General features: G+C 43.0%; 1 protein-coding gene across 3 annotated transcripts in view; it reads right to left on the bottom strand.

Moving 5' to 3' along the window:
• Positions 1 to 375: 375 nt before the first annotated feature.
• The window catches only part of pacrg (PARK2 co-regulated), a 156,466-nt gene continuing 134,500 nt past the window's right edge, over positions 376 to 22,341 (bottom strand). Inside the window, exons 5-6 of one of the 3 annotated variants that reach the window (XM_085257133.1) lie at positions 18,731 to 18,817; positions 376 to 749 (exon numbers count right to left, since the gene is read on the bottom strand). In XM_085257133.1, coding sequence (XP_085113259.1) covers positions 589 to 749; positions 18,731 to 18,817 — 248 coding nt within the window. In that variant the 3' untranslated portion in view covers positions 376 to 588. Of the gene's footprint in view, positions 750 to 15,976; positions 16,405 to 18,730; positions 18,818 to 22,341 lie in introns of those variants that run through there. The other 2 variants (XM_085257132.1, XM_085257134.1) reach the window with 2 other exon arrangements.

The raw sequence follows: 22,341 nt of genomic DNA, 5'->3' as shown, positions 1-22,341 counted from the left end.
CAGAATGAGTGCAGTAGTACAATACGATACAAAAAAGAAAAAAAAAACAACCCCAAACCCCTCCGCAGTTTCTGCGTTACTGAAACCAATCTTTTCTATATCTCAAACAGTATTATCAGCTTTTCAAAGGAAACCTTTGTGGTGAAGCGATAACGGCTTTCAGATCTGGAGATATAAAATACTTTATATTTATATTTCGAAATATCATAAATACACACGTGCTTCGGAGACAGCTGCTGCTGGAGCTGTGGACGCCAGCGTAAGTCTTGTCGCTGTACATTGGCATCTTCTTTAGCCGACATAAATCCAAGATGGCCAACGCTTCAACAGCAACACAAGTGTTTGAAAGGCGAAAAAATAGATTCTGCGGGATGATTTACTTAGATGCAACAGAATTTTTAATGTTTTCATACATTTTAAAAGAGGCTTTGAAACAAACGTCAGTATGCACCGAGGACTTTCCATCAGCTGTCTAAATAAATCACTAAAGAAACGGGAACAGAACAACAAACTGATAGCACTTTAAACATGCCGCTGTAAATTAAATCTTAAAGACGTGGACATGGCTGACAGCCCCTTCCTCTCTCCTTAGTTCGTCAGGCAGGACTGATAGGTGGGGATCATGTATTTGATGTTTATATAGGCGTCCGGTCCTCCGTAGCGCTCAAAGATCTGGAGAGTCTCGTTGATCAGTTTGCCAATGTCCTCTTTCTCCAACTGGTCGTAGTCGATGCCATCTCCGAGATTTTCTAGGGGACGAGCAAAGACATAAACCAGACAGAATGAGGAGAAACAAAACAAAGATGGCGTATATTCTAGGAGCGCCCGGGTCATTTCAGACTGTGAGGCTGATGTCAGGGCTCACAAAGCACCACCTGTGGCCACAGCGCATTGCTTTGAGACTGCAGACCGAGTCGGCAAATGCCACCCTTCCATCTGACTTCAAACCCAGTGGACAGACTGAATTTAATTTACTCCTCTTATGCCGAGGGACCGAACGGCAAAAAGAGTTTTCAGCTGAAAGTTTAATGAGGCGGCCTGCGGAGGGGAGAGCGGCGGAGAGGACGCACGAGGTAGTGTGTGCTCTGCTGCTGCACAGAGCATGCGCCGGTGCACATGAGGCATGAGCAGTGAGCTGGAGTCATGCTCCAAAGGTAGGAATGTGCTCAGTGTGTGTGTGTGTTTGTGCTGTTATCTTCTTTCACTGATGTGATTGTGTGATTTTGATTTGGAGTAAAATCTGAGACAGTAAAAATCCTCAAAAACACACAAAGGAGCTGATCCTCTGCATTTCAGTTAGGACCCCTGCAGTTTATAGTTGTGGATCACGGCTTTATTCTGGGATGTCGGACACAGTGGGTTGCAAAGAGGCTTGCAGGTAATGCTCAAAATGACATTAGCTGAACTGGGATTGTAACTGACCTGGAGTCTTTGGTTTACTGAATTTAAATAAATTCCACAGCTGTGGACGTACATCTGTATGTAATTAAAACTCGTTCACTGCACGATGAAAAAATCTACATCTCTTTGACCCAATTGGACTCCTTTAATGCTACGCTTTGGCTGCATGTTTGCATACTCCACTGTGATTAAAAATAAACTTGTGGCTAACTGAAAAGCAGTGAAACCTGCCCTCCACTATCACACACACACACACACACACACACACACACACACACACACACACACACACAGTGCAGTAAAACACATAAAATTACAACAGCCGAGCACACAGCGCAGGAAGAACTTGTTATCAGGAAAACATTCCTGAGGTGTCCAGGCTGCACTCCTCCTTCCTCCTTCCTCTTCACCAGCAGGCACACTTAAATGCGCGCGCGCGCACACACACACACACACACACACACACACACACACACACACACACGTTGACTTTATCAGCACACAGCAAACTGCCAATCTCATGCCAGTGCACCGGAGGCTCAAAACACTTTTCAGAGGAATGACACACACACACACACACACACACACACACACACACACACACACACACACACACACACGTTCAAGTTTGTTGCCAATTTAAGGCCCTGCTCAACTAACATATCCTGAAGAAAGAGTGTAGATTTTATTTCTGGAGGCTATAAAATAAAACAAAGAAAAACAAACCGGTCATTTGACTTTAGAGAGATTTGAGAAGAGAAGAGAAGAGAAGAGAAGAGAAGAGAAGAGAAGAGAAGAGAAGAGAAGAGAAGAGAAGAGAATCATCAGGATGTGATGTGAAAAATTAAAAGCAGCACTTAAAGGAGGACCCGGCAACCCCTTCTTTCACTCCTAATTAGACGTGGAGAGAGAAAGGGGACACTAAACCTCACGATAACCTCTTCCAAACACTCCATCCTTTATTCTTTCTCAGTCTTTTCTAATCACTCATCTTCCCTTACAACCCCACCAACCCTCACCACCCCTCCATCTTTCTCCTCTCCTTTCCACTCGTCCATGGCCTCCTCATTAAAACACAAAGACAGCCAGTCCCATAAAGTGGACTGTTAAGCAGTAACATGTCTATGATCTCAGTCTGCAGCTCTCGCTTTTTGATATGTGGGGGGTTGGTTTCCAGCTGTGCTTTGACCAACAGTTAGCCCAGATACACTTAAGATTTTTACAGCTTTGGCTTTATTTAGCAGCTATTTACTGTTTTCCTTTTAGAGATACAACAACTACAATAGTCGCATACGCTGAGGAATGCATCATTCGAGAAAAGCTCTTATTCACATCAAAACTCAGGCAGTGGTTCATTTTGGAGCGGCCCACAACACAGGCGTCCGCACCCTACTAGTTAGCAAAGTTTTAAATAGCATCTATAATGCAGCCAGTGAAAGAAAATCAGAGATGTGTGTAAGCTGGGCAGTGAGAGGTAATGAGTACAGTGACTCTTACAAACTTGCAGTCTGCTTCAGCTGCGTGTGTGTGTGTGTTTGCACAAAAGCATGTTGGTGTAGGTTACAAAGCCAAGTCTGTGGAGAGTTGCCCCCTGTTACTGTGGAAATGAGCAGCCAAAGCCAGCCCAGAGGGGGAGCTTGGCCTTCAGACAGAGAACACAGGGAGTCGGGGAAGAGGTGCAGCTTGGGAACCAGCGGAGCTCCGACCAGTTTCCTGGGGCCTGGAGTTGGGGCAGAGAGGTTGTGCAATCTGGGGCCTTTCAGCCCATCCAAACACATCTCGCCTGGTGAGCTGTTGGGAGGCCAGTAGCATCTAAAGGCAGAGAGCAGAAGAATTTTCAGCGATTCTCAATATTTAAAGAGCAGAAAGGGGAGAAGTGTGTTTAAGCAGGGATGGAGGAAAAGGAGTGAGGAAGGAGAGGAGGGGTGAGGGTGTTAAAAGCAGCCTCTGCAAATGTCCTTCAGCAAAATAACTTCTCTTTCTACTCTTGCTTTTTTTCCCCTTCTCTCCCCTCCCTGCTTTTTTTTCTTCTTCTTTCCTCTCTCCTTTTGGCAATATCCGCAACCCTGGGCAAAGAGCGAGACAGAGGGAGAGCGAGGGGAAAAAAATCTTTAAAAACAATCATAATAAAAAAAAAACTCCCACCCCATGAACAGAAGGAAAAGGGCCCTAGCAGGAGCCGGCTCTATGTTCCTCTGAGGAAGACGAAAGGTCGATACAGAGGCAGACAGCGGAGGATTCTCGGTGCAGCGACATTTGCTACACAGAAGGTGGAGGAGGAGGAAACGCAAGGTGGCTTGGAGACGCCGCTTTGTTTCTGCCTTTTATGCTAAATCCCCGGGTTTAAAGGGGGCCTTTAGCACATAAAGCGAGGTGAGGAAGCTGGAAGGAAGAGGTGAAATTATCTATCTATCTATATATCTGTCGATGCCTCTCTGGCTCTGCTGTGATTTCTGCCAACCCACAGCAGACCAAATCTAAACTACACACAACAACAGCTGCAGCCTTCCTCCTCCTCCTCCACCTCCTCCTCCTCTCACACCCTGGTCTTTCTTCATCCCTCAATCCCCACGGTCCTAAACAACCTGTCTTCCCACATCAAGCTGAAGACGAGCTGTCACAGATGGAGGCAGCGCTCGCTGTTTCTCCGAATTACCTCCAAATGTACAGACAGCGGCCTTTCGAGGCATATTTACTGCTGGCAAACTGGGTCTAATGGGTTATAAGCAGACCTCCTTATTGCTTCATTTTTCCCTCTGAAGCTGTAACAGAGCTGCGCTCTTACCCAGCCCAAAGATTTCTGACTGAGGTTAGTGTGCATTATGTGTATGCTGTGAGGTTATAATCCCCTTCTCCCCTCTGCTGCCAGGGACTGAGTGACACACACAATGCAAAGGCTTTGGGAAGTTTAGCTCGAAATTCCAGTGCTGGCTCAACGTAGCATCATCCCACCTGCTTTGTTTCTAATCAACTTACGCCTGGTTATGGAGGTTCCTAATGAAAGCAGCTTAGAGAACAGACCCCCCAACACAATAGCCCTTTGATCATAGCAGCCAGATGCTGAAGAGACTCAATGAATGTGAGAGACTTGTTTTTCTTTCCTTCTTCTTCTTTTTTTTTTTTTAAATTTCCTCTGAAGGGCTTTGGCCTTGCTGAAAAAGGGAAATGGAAGAATGCAGGTTATGAGTGTGATGGAGCAGCTTGAGTTCCAGGAATATTTTGAGCATTGCTGCACAGCTGACTGTGTTACAAGAGTGCATGTGTTGCATATCTTTCCTGCTCACAAACCCGATAGCACTCGAAGTCCATTTTTTCAGGCAGACTAAAGAGCGTTTTCATTCAGAAACAAAACCAAACAGAACAGAGTAAATTCCATGAAATTCAATTTTTTTAAAAACCATCAATGTTTGTAATTGTTCTTTCATAGTTATATAGTCGCAGTTTAATGTGACTGTTTACAGAATTTGAGCTTAAAAAGGGCTAGAGAAAGGGGTCGTGCATTTTCTTCGCCTTCTGGGTACAGTGTTTAACGCCTTCAGGTCTCAAAGGACAAGGAGTGAAGAGAGCACAGCGGCGGTCTGTGTGCAATGGAGGGTGTGTGGGTTGGAGGAAGGAGGTGATGGGAAGTGGATGGGACCATTGGAGGAGGTCTGTGCTTAACAGCAGGGCTCTAATTAAAAGTGCCTCACAGTTGGGTGCCAGGCAGGCCTCGCATAAAGGGACTGTGGTGGAGAGTGTGAGACTTGATGTGTGTGTGTGTGTGAGAGAGAGTGAACGTATGCTAGTGTGTGTGTAACCACAGGTGTCTGTGAAGGAAAGGCAGAAAGACAGAGTGAAAAGGGGCTTGTATATGCTCTTATATGTGTAATTCTAAGTACTGTATGTAGTTTTATGAGTTTACTGCATGTGCGTGTAGATGACATAAGCATTTTTAAGTGATTACATGTGACAAGGACAGAAAGAGCTAGAGAGCAAGTAGGAAAAGGGTCCTTTCTTAAAAATATATACTTGCAAAATCTAAGAAAGGCTCACAGGATGTTCAAAAATACAACAAACACCACCTCACCCTCAAATACTGTTCTTCCCCTCTCACTGTGCCATTGTCCCCCCCCCCACCACCACCACCACAATGGATTAGGCTAGGCTGATGGACAGCATAGCTGTGGCTCACATATACATCCACCTACACACACACACACGCACGCACGCATACATATACATAAACATGCACGCACCTGGAGCTGGGCTCATTCCCTGGCTGTTGCTTTTCCATCACAACCTCTGTGTGTAATCAATAATAACATTTCAGCTTAACACAGCTAGCCCCAATGAGGGCTGCAGCTCCAGTGGCATTACATTAAACACATACACACACGCAAACACACACATGCACAGATATCCAGAGGAGAGACGTAAAACAATAGGCTTATGGTCAGCAGTAGTTTATTAAAGCCCCGGCTCCTGCACCGGCCCTCATCTGAGTGCTCGTGCTTACTGAAGTCTAACCTTTGCTGTAGGTCAGCGATCTCATTTTCCATGTGTTCACCCAGCCCAGCAGTGCTCAATCTATAGGCTAGGTGAAGCAGAGTACCACTTCAACCCTGTGAAAGTTGGACATCAGCAAAGCAGCAAAGCAGGCAGATGAGAAAACGTGTCAAGGTCAGGTTGCAGCCCAGAAAGTAACGCCGGAGGAGTGTGTAGACAAGGCCGAGACTAAGACGTAACCAGCCGAGGATGCTCCTGAGCTGCTCAGGTGCTAAAACTGTTAGATTCCTATTGATCTGGGTCCCACTGGCTTAGTAGACTACATCTGTGCGTGGATATACAGAAACTGAATTCCAATTCCACGCTTCCGCCAAAATCATGCCGTGTCTTCGGCTAATCCCAGGTTGTGCGAGGGATTGAAAGCCCGAGCGAGGCAAGGTGAGAGGCTCATCACACTTCCACACATCACAAAACCCTCATTTTACTCATTTCTTTTTCAATTAGCCCACACGACCTAGCCATGACCGAGAGCAATATCAGTTTGCACCATTTAGTCATGCTTTTAATGCACAAAGAGGGCTCATCTTAGATGATGGATCAATGCTATTTGCCAAGCTGTTATCATGTCCATTATTGTTTCAATTACCACCAGCTTGATACATGCATCTCGAAATCAGCCCCAGCATGCTTATCACAGGTTTAAAGGAAAGAGCCATCCCATAATATGTGTGCAGGTACATTACACTGATGGGCAGTATATGTTTTAATTCTTTTTAGATCAAATTTCACATTGTTTTAGGCGCATAAGTGATCCCTGTTGGCTTGCTGAGGTTTTAATCTGGGCCAGAAAATATGCTTTTTACCACGAGTCTGGTTAGACAGTGGGTCATACATAACCCAGCACCGCCTACAGACAAATCCCACAGAGCAGCAGCAAAGCTACACTCTGAATTCAACTGTACTGAACTCTAAGAGGCTGCGGCGGGTCAGGCTTCAATAATACAGAGGTCGATCCTGAAAATTTGGCTTTCTCGTGGAAGAAGAATGCCAAACGTACCTGCCGTTCTTTTCAACATCTTCCACAGAGATTTTATAGTAAATGATTGTGGACCACGGACATGTTCACCCAGCTTCCGTCTCCAGTGAAAGGTTTCATAAACTGCAATAGGTTTTATAGAACAAAACAAAGCTTTTAACAGTATAGCCGACCACAAAGGACCTACCCTTTCCCACTCTGCCCGTCTGTGTCGCTCCCTGGCTGGGAGCTGAGTGTCAGTGCTGTCAGGTGTGAGTCAATGCCGTCAGATGTGATCTCATTACGCCAACTTACCTCAAGGTTAGCAGCGGGCTGCTGGCTAGGCACAAAATCGATCTGCACCAGGGACAGGCGTTAAAGGCCACCGCAGTGTGCAGTGCGAACACCCGGACACAAGCCAAACACGCACTGCGCTTTGAAATGCAAAGGCCACTTAAACAGGAGTAAGCACATAACATACGTACACAGAGAAACTGAATGTGTACTATAGAGTCTGAGCCCACAGGAATTTGGCGTAGCTTATATATAGATAAAAGAAAGACTTTATAATGGCTACTGTTAATAAATAATCAATTATTCATATCTAAAGTTTAGTTAATAATGATTTTATTATGAAAATAAAATAATAACAATGTTGCTAATTTTATTAATGTTACATTTTATGATGCTTTTGCCATTAGATTAGTGCAACAATGGTTGCAATGTCAAATTATTTTTTTTTAATTTGTGTGATACATATTAGCAGAATTAAAAAACAAATCTAAATCTCTGCAGCATCTTTACAATAGGTATATAAACAGTGTTTAAAAATGACGTACTAAATAAATAAAATAAAAAAGTATTTATTTGATTTAAAATTTTAATGCAAAGAATATATATAGTTTATGGCTATTTTACATGGTTATCAGCCACCCCATAATGACTTTAAATATAGATGAATAATACTAACAATCTCTTTAAAAATAATTTCATTCTCAAATACTAAAATAATAGAAGCAATAATAAACTGGTAAGAAATCATTTTCAGAATAAAGAATAAATATTTTCAGAATAAAATAGCTGTTTCTAATCAGCTATGATACATTTATAAATATTTAATATTACACAAACTACTGAAAAACTGACATTAAAGAAATCATTAATAATTAGCAAAGATAAATAATATCAGTTTAATTGCCTGATAACAATTAAAAACAGACTACAATTGAATAAATTAAATAAAAAAAATACAGAAGAATATGGATGGATTCACCCTTTTTAAGGAGTGGAGTGTTTGCCCACAATTTAAAAACATGTCCCCGCGCATTTACACATCTGTGGAGGTCACAACACCACGCATTCCTTACATCTCAGCATGCAGAGAAGTTAAATTAATCATGGTGCAAAAAATATACAAACAAAAGGGAATAGTTTAATTCCTATTCAGGGTGGCTGATGACTTTCAGAATACTGGAGGAATTAATATTAATAGCAAACAGCTTGGCTCGTGCACTTTTGCTCTGGTAGCAGGTGTCTATATGTGGGGGATACAAGCGCCTTGCTAGGGCTACCTGCCTTCCCTTCCTCTCATTTACACATCTTAATGGGTGCAGAGAGCATATGCTTTAGCCGATCATTTTTTTAAAGATTTACTTTCTTTGAGAACTACTAAGCTATTGAATAAAACATACTGCACAGCTCGGGAACAGTGTGGCTACTCCTTTCCGTTAACACCTCCATGGTGAAAATCTGGATGCACAAGTATTACATTTAACCTCATATTATAGTCTATAAACACTGTGAATAAACAGATTAATACAATCCTATGTTTATGTCTCGTGGTTTATGTCTAAGGATAAGAGCCACACACACACACACACACACAGACACAAAAGGGAAGGGAAGCTGAAAGAGTTTTCTAAGGTGCTGCTGCTTTTGATCAATTTAAACTGAATTTGTTCTGTAACAAACTGAATTCATCTCAACTTTAAAGGCATGAAAAGAACAGACTCGCCAGACCCACATCAAGGCCAACCATTAAACATCTATTTAACTATTTAACAGAAAAAAGAAGATGAGAGATATTTCAGTGGGAAAGGACAGTTCAGATGATGGAGCAAGCCCCTGGTTGTTACAAAACAATTCAAAGACGGGTCCCGGCACTCACTCACTTGGACACTAGAAGGGGGAATTATGTTAAAATGCTCTTCATAGACTACAGCTCTGCATTTAACACCATAATTCCCTCCACACTCACCACCAAGCTGGAGCATCTGGGACTCAGCTCATCTATGTGTCAGTGGATCTCCAACTTCCTAACTGGCAGACCACAGGCAGTAAGGATGGGCGGACATGTCTCAGCCTCCACCACTCTCAGCACTGGAGCCCCCCAGGGGTGTGTTCTGAGCCCCCTGCTGTACTCTTTGTACACATATGACTGTGTGGCCACTACCAGCTCCACCACCATAATCAAGTTTGCTGACGACACCGTCGTGGTGGGCCTGATCTCTGATAACAACGAGACGGCCTACCTGAAGGAGATTGGGAATCTGGAGAACTGGTGCCAGAGGAACAACCTCCTTCTAAACGTCAGTAAGACAAAGGAGCTGATAGTGGACTTCAGCACTAAGCAGGAGAGGAACTACCAGACCCCCGTCATCAACGAGTGCCCAGAGGAGAGAGTGGACAGCTTCAAATACCTCGGAGTTCACATCACGCAGGACCTGTCATGGTCCTGTCACATCAACACCGTGGTGAAAAAGGCCCGACAGCGTCTCTACCACCTCAGACGCTTGAGAGACTTCCAACTGCCCTCCAAGGTGCTCAGGAACTTTTACTCGTGCACCATAGAGAGCATCCTGGCGGGAAACATCTTAACCTGGTTCGGGAACAGCACCATGCAGGACAGACGAGCTCTACAGAGGGTTGTGCGGTCAGCTGAGCGCACCATCCGCTCCGAGCTCCCTGACCTGCACTCAATCTACAGCAGGCGGTGCCGGACCAAGGCCAGGAAGATCGTGAAGGACCTCAGCCATCCCAACAACAGACTGTTCTCTCTGCTGAGGTCAGGAAAGCGATTCCGCTCCCTGAAGACCAACACAGAGAGACTGAGGAGGAGCTTCTTCCCGCAGGCGATACGGTCTCTCAATCACACCACCACACAGTACTGACCCACACATATGGTTCTTACACACACACTGGACTTTCTGGACATTGTTTTTGCACACATTGTTTTTTTGCACAACACTGGTCACTATATTCTTCATTTCCGGTTAATACTTGTACAGCTGCTGTTATTGTGTATATATTTATTTATATTTAGATTTCTTCATACATTCTTATATAGTTCTATATTGTGTATTTTGTTGTACAGTTATTTTATTTTCAACTTTAATTTATATATTTTATCTTATCCTTCCCAGTTAAATTTACCCTTCATTCTAATTTGTGTTGTACAGTTATTTCATTTTTAACCTTAATTTATATTTTATTCCTTCTTAGTTAAATTTACCCTTTTTAATTTTTCATATTTATTTCCTATCTTATTCATAGCCTTTCCTTTTTTGTTTTCTTTAGGTCACGAGCAGTTGTCCAAGCATTTCACTACATATCGTACTGTGTATGACTGTGTACGTGACAAATAAAATTTGAATTTGAATTTGAAAAATCAAAAAAATTGCTAAAACGGACTCAAATCAGAGGAATTGCGTCCTGTAAACGCAGCAGAAGTCCAGACGGCAGCCCGTGTGGGTTTCAGGCGGAAAAACTGACAAACAGAAAGCGATGGAAAGAGAGAGGAGGAGAGGAAGAGCGAGACGCAGAGGGAGGAGGTCGGGCGGTGCAGCAGATTCCAAGAGCATTTCCCTTTGTCCTCTTCGCTCGTCACAAGAGGAACATTTGAAGTGACGTGCAAATTTAAGTCAGTGACAAATCAGTCCTTCATTGATGTTACTCTGAAGTTTGCTGAGTATTCTCCCTGCACTTCACGTTTTTTGCAAGTCACTGAAGGAATGTGACTGCAGTCGAAACATTAAAAAAATAAGGTGGGTTTATTTCTGTATTTTCTCCTCACACCTAAAATAGCACCTGTACAGCCTTATGACTGTACAGACACACACATGGACACACACACACATACTTATGCCCATACACAGTGATGGGCTATGTGCCTGGCTAATAAAATCACTTTAGCCTTCATAACCACTTTAGCCTTGGAAGCTGCCATCAGTGGAAGGACAAACACACACACACACACACACACACATTCACGCACAGGAACGAACAGTGAGCGGTCCAGCCCTTCCATTAGCCTAATGAAGTGGCTCCCTGAGATGGATGACATGACATCACCTCCACCACCAATCACAATATCACCCCTAAAAAACCTTCCACTAAAAGCCCCACCCCTCCTCTGATACCGCACCCCCCCACACCGTTGCTTACAGCACCAAATGGACGGCGAGCTTTCCAGGACCCATTCGGCCCGCTCACAACACTTTTATTGGTCTGGTTATTTATCTCTTTAATGCAATTGGCTGGAGCAGAGGCCTCATGGATGGGGAGAGCTAGTAAATCACGGCGGGTTGAGGGCAGCGGTGTGATTAAAAGAACTTTGGCTCAACAATGACAATGGCACCAAGCGGACGGCACTGAGTCCACTTACATTCTAAGCAGAAAGAAGCGCAGGGGAGGGGAAGCTGTTCACTGATGACATTTACAAGAAAGGACAACGCACATAAATACAAAAGTGCATTATTGTTTTTTTCTCCATGCAGACAGAAAATCAAGTTTTTCAGCCAGTGAAAAATGAGGATGCTTTCTCCTAATCAGATAAATGGGAGCTGCATATATATCTGTTGTGTGATATTATAAGCAGTACTTTTGGATGTAGTCCTGTTATGAAGCTTTGAGTTGCCATCTTGGCAAACCGTATGCTGTCCAGTGAGCAGCCAATGAGCATATCCTGAATAAAGGTGTCAGTATACCTGCCGCATTGGTCCAATGGTCTCTATTTATGCTCACCATTAAAGCGCAGTAAGCCACTGCAGCATTCTCCTGGACAACAGGTGTCGCAAGTCACACAATACCGCCACACCTGTTGTCCAGGAAGAGAAGAAGTTAAAACCCAAAACAAAGACATTTCTGAGAGTTTGTTTCAAAGTTTTTTCCACAAAGTCTCGTGTTTCCAAACTGAAATATTAAAATCATGGCAAAAATCTAGTGTACATCTACACTTGTGTCTTCAACTCAGCTGAGACCGGGAGTGAGCGGTAAGCACAAAAGCAATCAAATCCTCCTGACTCAGAATGAATAATTTACAAAATGGACTTCATTATCTATTCGATATGACCCGACACTAGGGAGTGAGTCCATGAAGTCATGAAGAAGGTGCTCGCTGAGGTCTCAGTGTGAGGAAGCTGTTTTCCCATATACGTCTATACAACCGAAAAAGCAAGCCAAAGGCTTTTGGCAAAAACAGGAGTCGCCCCCTTCTGGTTACTGAGATAAATGCGTATTTCTTGCATTTCTATGACTCTCCGCTTCAGACCTGGAGGTTAGCTCCATATTTCAAAATATCGATGTTCAATATCAAGTGTTTCCTTGCCATTTTGGAATGGGATGAAATCTTTAGTAGCTCTTAAGATGCTCTGCGTTAGTTGGTTAGAAAAGAACAAAACAAAAAACAGATGCTATCAGTGTCACGGTTCAAATGTCATTTACTTGCAGAAACTTACATGCCTCTCCACTCATTTAGAGTTTTATTGCAGATGGCAAACTATCTACCAAAACTACAGACAGGGAACACTTCCTGGTTAAAGTCACACAATCTAGTCCCCTTTCGCTCCCTTTCCTCCGTCCACTTCCCAGAAGGACAAAGGAAAGCGTTTATTGGTGGAAAGCTGCAGGTACAGGCATCCATAAACAGTCAGTGTTTTATAGGGAGTGGTAAGGCCTGGGGTTCTGTCACGGTTTATGACTCCCCAAACTCTTTAAAGCAGGAGAGTTTAAGTGTGGTATTTACATAAAACAAGCCAAGGTGTCTGTGTAAAGCAGACCTCACTGCAGCATGGGACATGCTTAGCATTTCTTACAGATCGATAATCTGAGCGTGACAATCACGAGTAAGAATATTACTCTATATTTATATTTTTCCTCTATTTGTGGATCTAAACTAAAATTTGTCTTGTTTAAAGAGTATGTTTTACACCTGAGCAGCTGTGTGTAATAAAGTGTCGCAACATTTTATACCTTTGTAGCACCAGCACATTCAGTACACAGTCAAACTTATTTCCAGCATTAATACGGCCTCATCACCTTTTTTCCAATGGCATCTTTGCCTCCTGTCAGCTTTCCCCTTTTTGCTCCAGCTTTATTTATTTACTTATTTATTATCACACTCCACATGGGAGGGAAAATAGGAGATGACTGATTAAAACACAGTAAACTCTATATAGCTATCCAACGGGCCTGCACAGGTATCTGTGTGTGCGTATGTTTACTTATTATTAGTGGATGTCCCCTACCTAGTGAGGAAGGTGCATCCCAAACCGAAGCAGAAGGGGAGAGTATAGGAGGCATAGGAGGATGCACATAGGGTGGTGGGATGAGGGGGTGTAGAGATGTGCTGGGACAGCAGTACCACCCTGATGTGAGTCATAGGACACACTGTCAGCAACCATCCAGCATCACACACTGAGTCATTACGCTACAGGAGAGAAGGCGACAACAGTAGCCATGATCAAGGAGAATGGAAAAAGGCCCATCAGTGATAGATGGAAAGAGAGGAAATAGTCAGCATCAGCAGTAATGGTGGCGGCCTGTCTGTCATCGTCAGTGATTATGATGACGATGATGGTGCGAACACTTTCAAATGTTTACAAGTGCAACGACAACATGGTAAATTATTGATGCTCTGAACTCCATTTCTTCTCCATTTTAGGTGATCAGATTAGGCTTTATCTCATTTAGACATATTTAATTTTTTTATTTGGCGACTGCCTTTCCAAGAAGCAAATGTTTTTGTTTTTTTTAAAAAACACCTTCAGGGTAAAGGAGGTGGATATGGGCTTTCACAGAGCACACTCTCACTTTTGATTTCTTACTGCCACTCAACTTTTTTTCTTTTAATCCAAGCCAGATTTTTTCCGTGACCCTAAAGAAATCATAATCAAGCCTTAATCACAGCAAGATGAGAAACCGGCAATGATTGCATTTTCCCCATCTGTGATTTGCAATGTCCTTTTTAGTCCTTCCAATAAGGTCATAAAAAACTTTCTTAAGGACTTAAAAAAGTGATGAGGACAATAAACAATTTACTGGGATATTCAATTAAAGGGAAAAAAAAGTCAAGCAATCTGCCTTTTGCTTTTTTTAAACAACAGTGGAAAAAATGAATCTTTGCTACATGTATTACGTACTATATTTATAGTTGGAGGGACTATAAATGCAAGTTCAGAAGAGCCAGATGTAGGATATTCTTACTAGCATGCAAGCAAAACTTGGATACATTACAACCAAATTTGGGTTAAAATGAAGCTAAGCTGATACACTTGTGTGAAAAAGAAGTCTTATGAAATACTAAGTATGCCGCATGATTCAATAGCATGTAGCATGTTATGTAATTGTTATCACTGGTTTCTGAATATCACCATTTTGGAAGGGTTTCCCTCTCGTCTTTGCAACGTTGTTTCAGTTCATTGAGGTCTACAGATATTTGCAGAGCGCTCTTAAGGTCCTGCCACAACATATCAATCAGGTTGAAGTCTGGACTTTGACTGGGCCATTGCAACACCTTAATTCTTTTCTTTTTCAGCCATTCTGTTGTAGATTTGCTTTCGTGCTTGGGATCATCGTCCTGTTGTGTGACCCAGTTTAGGCCAAGTTTTAGCTGTTGGACAGATGCTGTTTGACTCTAGAATACTTTGATATACAGAGAAGTTAATGTTCAACACAATGACTACACGGTGTCAAGGTCCTGTACCTGCAAAACAACCTGTAGTCTACTGCGATTCATAGTTGGTTTGAGGTGTTTGTGCTCATAAACATATCCATTTTGGTCTTGTATGTCCAAAGGCGATTGTCCCAGAAGTCTTGTGGTTTGTTCAGTTATAATTTTTCAAACAGTCTGAGATGAAGCTCTAACATTTTTTGCAGTTTCTCTGAACATTGCACAGTCTGACCTTGAGGCAATAGGACATGAACTCCTGGGAGGATTGTTCTTTTGAATGCTCCAGAACTGAACAAACTTCCAAAACGTTGCCTTTTATAGGGGTGCTCACACTCCCTGATCATCCTTTAACCAAACACATTTAATTAGCATGATCTCACTGCTACACACCCTCATAATTCTTATGAAAACAGCAATGGTGTACTTAGCTTTTCTGTAGAAAGCTTTTGCTTTTCCATGACGATGCCTAAAATTACAATATTCTACATTTTTCTCCATAAACGCAGACTTGCAAAATGACAAAAGAAAGAAGGAAAAACTCGTTTTATGTTTTTGATAGATAAACAGTATAGCAGTAATAATATATTGATGTCATGTTGTGATACACCCTGATAGCTCAATAATTATAACTGCTTAATAATCCCACCACCTGGTGCGTTGACAGAGGAGACAAATTCATAACATATGGCATAACTATCTCCAGTGAGAACCACAAATGAAATGTCACAATGCAACGGATTTTCCGGACTTGTTTAATTATGCAGTCTCCTTACACCTCGTTCTCGTTGACAATATTTAACACGCAGCTGCGCTAAACTGTACAACGTAAAATGCATTTTCTTTTGACATCTTGTTGGGTTTTTTCCCCCCTGAACTTCAGAATAAGACGCACTATTTGAAATATGTTGGCATCTATCGCCGATCTGCAAAGGTTATAGAGTGCTGCATGCGTATGAATATTAGCGTATATGTGATAGCGCTTTAGATGTGATTAGGGCTTTGAGATTTGAATTATCTCCCCGTTATGTACTCCTGCAACAGACACCTTCATGTCACATTCATACATCACCATGCAAATAGCACAATAAACATCCCCCCGATAAGCACTGTATTTGTCTAGGGATATGTTGACAGCTGACAGGCTTTATTCATAAGGTGCCTGTGAGGCTTGTGAGTTTTTCTCTTTCCAAGCGGACGTTTGTATCCATGTAGTACCCAGGCTAAGCACTGTCCTCTGGCCAAGTGGAAAGCAGGACCATTAGGTCGGCATAGAAGGGACCATTTATTTGGCTCTTTTTCTGGCTGTGGCTGTATTATCTGCCATGATGCTATTTGTCTGAGACCAGCCAAGCCGCCAATGCGTCAGGAGTTGGGGGGGGGGGGGGGTGTAGATGAATGATGGCTCCAAGACTCAGCCAGTTTTGCTTCGCTGACAAACTGGGGCAAGAGCTGGAGGGCTGAGGCGATGAGAACGATGACAAAGAGCAAGGATGGAGGCAGGCGCAAGGGACACTCTGGGGTGGCCGGTTCACCAGAGGACACAGTTTAACAGCACCTGTATGCAATGATTGATCAAAAGAGGAGGAGAGAGGGCAATGGTGTTTGAGATACTGCATGATATAGGATGAAATTATGTGACAGACATACAGAAGAATACAGAGTTCGAGAGGTGTAGGTGTGGAGGAGGAATGTAAAGACGGAGAGGGAATAAAACAAACAAAAGAAAAACTACAAAAAAAAAAAAACCCACACACAAAGAGCAAGGGCCCCAGATGAAGTCATAGCAAGAGAATGGGAGACAAATAAAGAGAAAAGGTCGCTGGTGCAGGAATGTGTGAGCAAAAGAGACAGAGAGAATATATATTTGTCCCCTGATGGGAGTGTGTTAGGAGTCCATCTGGGGAGAAATGAGATCAGTAGCTGACTTAGTGGTAGAGGAAGACTTTGCTGCCCTGGAGCTTACACAACACCTTCTCCCATTCTCTCTGCTTGGCTCTCTGGTCTCACACAACCTGCAGCGCATTTAATCTGCTGGACCATTTTGTGCATGTGCTCAGGCTTCTGTGTGTGTGTGTGTGTGCCCACGGACACCTGTGCAGTCTTATTACCCAGTCCTACTCCACCTCTCCATCAAATGACTAGGGCAGTCTGGCCCCCGCCCCACTCTCTCCTCGCTATCTTTTTCACTCCATCCCAGCTGAGACCACAGAGGAATCTCCTCATAGAATCACCCACTAAATCATCTATCCACCAAAGAGACACCTTGGCAAACACTCTTACTGCCAGCTTTCATTTTCAATCCAAACACACACAGGATAGACAGTGGGTGGGTTTGAATTTGGGGGGAAGATACGTGGAAGAGCTACTTTCATGTTTCACTTTATATATGGACCCCAAATGTATCAATTACAGGAAGTTATCAGTAACTGCTGTTAGCAATCAGGCTCTTTGGTGGCTCAGAATGAGCCTTTGGGGGTTTACTACATGTGCATCATGTGAGTAAATCTCAGGGTAATTTGGGGTTTTATTGATTTTTTTTGTAACTGTTCTATACACAGGCTCAAATATAAACTCACACTCCTACTATGTACCTTAGCAAGTTGCCCCTTCAAATTAATGTCAGGCTTGAGCTTTGGTAGTTCCTTGATTTCTCCTGAACATCCTAACCAAAATTTCCTCTCCTTGTGTACAATATTTGAACTCATGATCTTGGAATGTATAGTTCTCCTCCTTAGATTTTCACTGAGTTCCTTGAACTTTCCCTTTGTTCCGAGTATTGGTCAATCCAATGAGTGCTGTCAAAAATATATTTTATGTTGCAAAGTGAAACTAACACTTGTAGTCAAGCATAACCACTAGGATAAGTTAATAGGCCATGGCTAAGATTTAGGTGAGTGTATATATATTTTTGAACCTGTGTGGATTAGTGGTTTGTCATCAAAGATGAATGTTGTACAATTATTCCAGCCTGGAAAAAGCCCCAAATTACCATGACATTCACTCCCATGATGAGTGTATTTATGTACTTCTGACCACAAATGTATCATAGTGATGAATGTGTGTGGTTCAGGTTTGGGGAAGACTGTTTTCGTATTTCTCTGTGTTTGGTTGCAGGTGGTTTGATCCCGCCTGGTTTCCGCCCTCGGATAGAGCAGGTTTGCTGTCACACACCTGCAAGCAATCTGCTCAGTGAAGGCTGTTTGTTTAAAGCTGCCTGTGACGGGCTCTGCACCAGACTGTCCTCATCACTGTGGTAGTAAATTAGATTTCTGAGTTGGTTCCTGTGCTTATTCATCAATGTTTAGTAACTCCTGTCTCCTGTGTTTCCTCCAGTGCCCAGTCACCTGATCAACCCTCTTAAGAAACTTGCCCTCTGGATCACAAATAAAATTTCTACAATCCCCCCCCCCCCCCCCCCTTTTTTTTTTTAACCATACAGCTCCTGTATGCTGACCCACTCTGAACTTTGCCTCTCCTTTTTCACAGGCCCTCCCTGTGTGCCAGTGTTGTGTTTAGGGACAACTCGGGTTTTCTCTACATATGTTTCAAAGTTGTTTTAGCTTCATCAGCAGCCTCTGTTAGCTATGAAAATGAATGTGTTTGTGTATGTGGAACCTGTTTTAACCAAGTGACAGTCTTCAGGGCTGCATATTGAAGCGCCTAAGACATTTGCTCTCTTGGCCACTTGAGGCTGACTCCACAGGCAAGTCGATCCCCACAAACCCCCCAGCTTCAACCATGAAACAAACTTCTTGGTACAAGAAAGGGTTTGATCTACAGGCAATTTCACCTGCTAGGTCCCGTTATGCTAGTCACATAACTGGACCTCTGGACTGTGTTTGTGGTGGTAATGCCTTCTGGAACACATTCAATGGAGTTACCTGAATCATAGTACGACTTTCTCTGTTGATGGTTATGAATGGGATTTGCTAAAGCTTCTCTCTCTCGTTCAAACTTAATCTTGCTTGCTGAAAAAAACAAAAAACAAAAACAAAAAATAAAAAACAGGCAGCATGGGATTAGCAAAAATGCTTATGCTGAGTCACAGTAGCAATGTAGTCTACACTATATTAACTTGATGTGGTCTGGTGCAAACAGGTGACACATGTACTGTGTGAGTCCACTGTGCAAAGGATCCTTTTTATACAGCATAATCACAGGGTGCACTCAAATCCACTGACGCATATCAACATCCCAGATGACACAGCACGGATCTTTTTCTACCCAGGAAGCCAAAGGAAGACAGAAAAAGGCTTATGTATAGTTCTGGTGACGCTGAGATGAAGTGTGCCAGAGGGGAACCAGATGAGGTAGGAGAGGAAGGGAAGCCATCGGGGAGGCAGATTAGAGAGCCTGGAGGCTGCTGAAGAGGGGAAAAAAGGAAAGAAAAGCTAGAAAAGGGATGAAACACAGAAGGAGCTCTGTGGAGGAGTTAGCTAGTGGTTAACAGTACCTGACAGAGATAACACTGCCGGTAGGCTTACCTGATTACAGCAGTGTGCTGGAGGACAATAAAAAGACGTATGCACATGGCGCGTCATGCACATACACAAACACTGCAAACACACACACAGACACACACACACACACAGAGCCAAAGGGCTCAACAGGAAGCAGTAGCTGCAAAATTCTGGATAGATTCGTACATCAGAGTGGACTGTTTATATCTTCAAGTACTTCTGTATTGCATAAGGTGTGCGAGTGCATTACATTCAAGAGGAAGAAATACATCAGATGTATTAGCGAGTTCGCCAAAGCTATTCCTCCCCCTCACTCTTCTCTGGTTGCAGAGCAATCAAGCAGAGGCTCATATAATACAGTCTCTCCGCGCTCAAACTTTCCTCTTGATCTATGTTTCATGGTGTACGAGACCGAGCCGGAGCGCACAGCACTGCGGCAGTCGTATAAAGTCACAAAATTATCCTGGCCTTACAGGACGAGGAAGCGAGAGGAGTTAATTAATCACTAGTGCCTCATTTTCTCTTTATAACGCTCTCATTTACTCTGTGGCTCATTTCTGTGTGTCACTCTTCGCTCACTGTCTTCTCCCACTGCTGATCTGTGTAAGGTGTTTGATGAGGGTAGCAGTGGCTAAAGAAATAACTGATAGTTTTATTTTATTTTTTTGGTTAGCTCTAATGCCAGCTTTACTCTTTATTAATGGATGGACCCAACTTTATGCAAGCAGCATAAAGCTGAACGATTAGCTAATTAGCTGCGTGTGATATTTCGTGTCAAAGAAGTCGGTTTTCTCTCTACGCAGGCGGTTCTTTTAAGTAGAGATGAAATTAGTTTATCAACAGGAAATTAATCAGCAACTATTTTGATAACTGATTAGCCTTTTTTTTCTGTTTCCAAAAAAAAGACACATTTTCTGATCCCGGCTTTTTTTTTTTAAATTAATTATCTAGAGGTCTTAGAGGCTGTTTGGCAGACAAAAACAACAATTTCAGGACACTGCCTTTTTACACTGAACTGAAAAGTTGATTGCTTAATTAAGAAAATGATCAATTATGGAAGTAATTACTAAATTCCTGGTCTACTTACAGCTGTTGCAGCTTTTTAAAAGCTTCGCCTAGAACTGAAGACGACGGGAAAATAATCCCTTGTAAATTTGATCATAATTGGGATTTTCTTTCTTTTCTTTTTTTTAATTATGCTACATGTTCAGAGAAACTCATTTGACTTCCTGGCTCAAGAGAGAGGGACAGAGTTGAGTCGATTAGTCATTTTTGGTGATCATTTATATTAATAACAAGCAGGAGTGTGTCTGCAGCTCTGCCTCAGCTCATGTTCCTGTGATGAATGGTTTATTAGTTGGTGTCCGATCTTTCTTGAATATTCATTATTAGTGTACACATATAGATTTTTATGCAGCCGCGGGTACAGTGATTCCTTTTAATCACCAGGAGTGTTATAAAATAATTAAACACTGAGAAAAGTTAACACATTCATGTGCAGTTGCACAAATCAAGGTGATATGTTGTTAACAAACTGCGACCAAAGTGAACAAAGTCAAAACCTCCCTGTATGAACTTCCTTCAAACTGCAATCTGAAGTTACTACATGACCCACGGGCCTCCTTCTGCGGTATCCTGCAGCGCCGCAGCTGGACATGGGCGTGAGATAGAAAGAGCCAGATGCACGGCGAGAAAAACACAGGAGTGGGAGGTGGAGAAAAGCCAGTCAAAAGTTATGAAACGTGCCCCTTGAATAATCAACGCCCAAATCAATTTGTTCAACGTCCAAGGGAAGCGGATGGACTACAGAGGAATGCGTGGAGTGGGCGGTCGCTCGGTGCATCCAAGTCCATATCTCAGACAAACACACAACAGCCAGAGAGACTGCCTGAGTGTAGAGAGAGATGGCCAGGGGGGATGGGACCGAGCTGAGACACACACACACTCACTCTCTCTCTCTCTCTCTCTCTCTCTCTCTCTCTCTCTCTCTCTCTCTCTCTCTCTCTCTCTCTCTCTCTCTCTCTCTCTCTCTCTCTCTCTCTCTCTCTCTCTCTCTCATTCTTTCTCCAGTTTTTGATAGATACTGCAATGCACATAAATTTCCATATTTCTTGGATTAGCGAGCACTTCTATGTTCATACATTTTTAACAATACTTGCTATTTGGCCAAAAGTATGTGGACACTGACGCTGGAACATTTCACTCATTAAGTTTAAGACCGATACAACTTGGATATCTCTATCCATTCATTTTCTTCTCCTTATTCAAGTAGAGAGGAGAACAGCCGAAGTAAGGGCGTCCAGACCTCGGTCTCTCCAGCCACCTCTTCCAGCTAATCCTGAAGTGTTCCCGGGCCAGCTGAGAGATGTAATCTCTCCAACATGTCCTCGGTCTCAGTTAAATATAATACCATGTTCCCCGTGCCTTCACTGCTGGTCGGCAGTTTTGTTTCCCTCACCTCTGTCTGTGTGTCTGCCTGGGCGCGGCAAGTTGCAGTGCACATATATCCCTGGTCCTTCCATTCACTCTTGCCAGACTATTCTGCTGCTAGGGTGTAACGCTTAGGCTAATTCCTAGAGTTTTACTTGTTTGTTAAGTTTGAATTATCCTTGGCTCTTTCTCCTTGTACTCTAGATCCTTCTTTTGTGCCAGCCGTCACATCACAGGCCCAGTCTGCCAGACTAACGCCAAAGAACGTCACCTGCCAGTCCACCCCACCCTGCCTCTGCTTTGGCAGCTAAAGACCTAAACATCATTTTCACAAATAGAAATCAAAAATTCCATTTCTTTAATTTATCGCCTTACCCTCCCACTGTTACATTTTTACTCAAAATGTCCTAACAGGGAAGCTTCATTGGACCGAACTGAAGTATGAGTACGACTTGTGGAGTTGCAGTGCAGTACAAGAGTAGAAAAGGCCCGCAGGCAGCAACTGGCCCACTGTGCCCCGCTCAATAAAGGCAGTCGTTTTATGACCCCGCCTCTTGGCATTTTGATTTTAATACTCTTCCTCTTTTCCTTGTGTCTTTCTC

The sequence above is a fragment of the Mchenga conophoros genome, linkage group LG19 (genome assembly GCF_057382185.1).
Source record: "Mchenga conophoros isolate Kocher_MC1m ecotype Shallow Benthic linkage group LG19, M_conophoros_male_GT1.1, whole genome shotgun sequence".
NCBI classification, from domain to species: Eukaryota; Metazoa; Chordata; class Actinopteri; order Cichliformes; family Cichlidae; genus Mchenga; species Mchenga conophoros.
The sequence above is the reverse complement of the archived record's forward strand: the minus strand, read 5'-3'. Positions and strand labels throughout refer to the sequence as shown.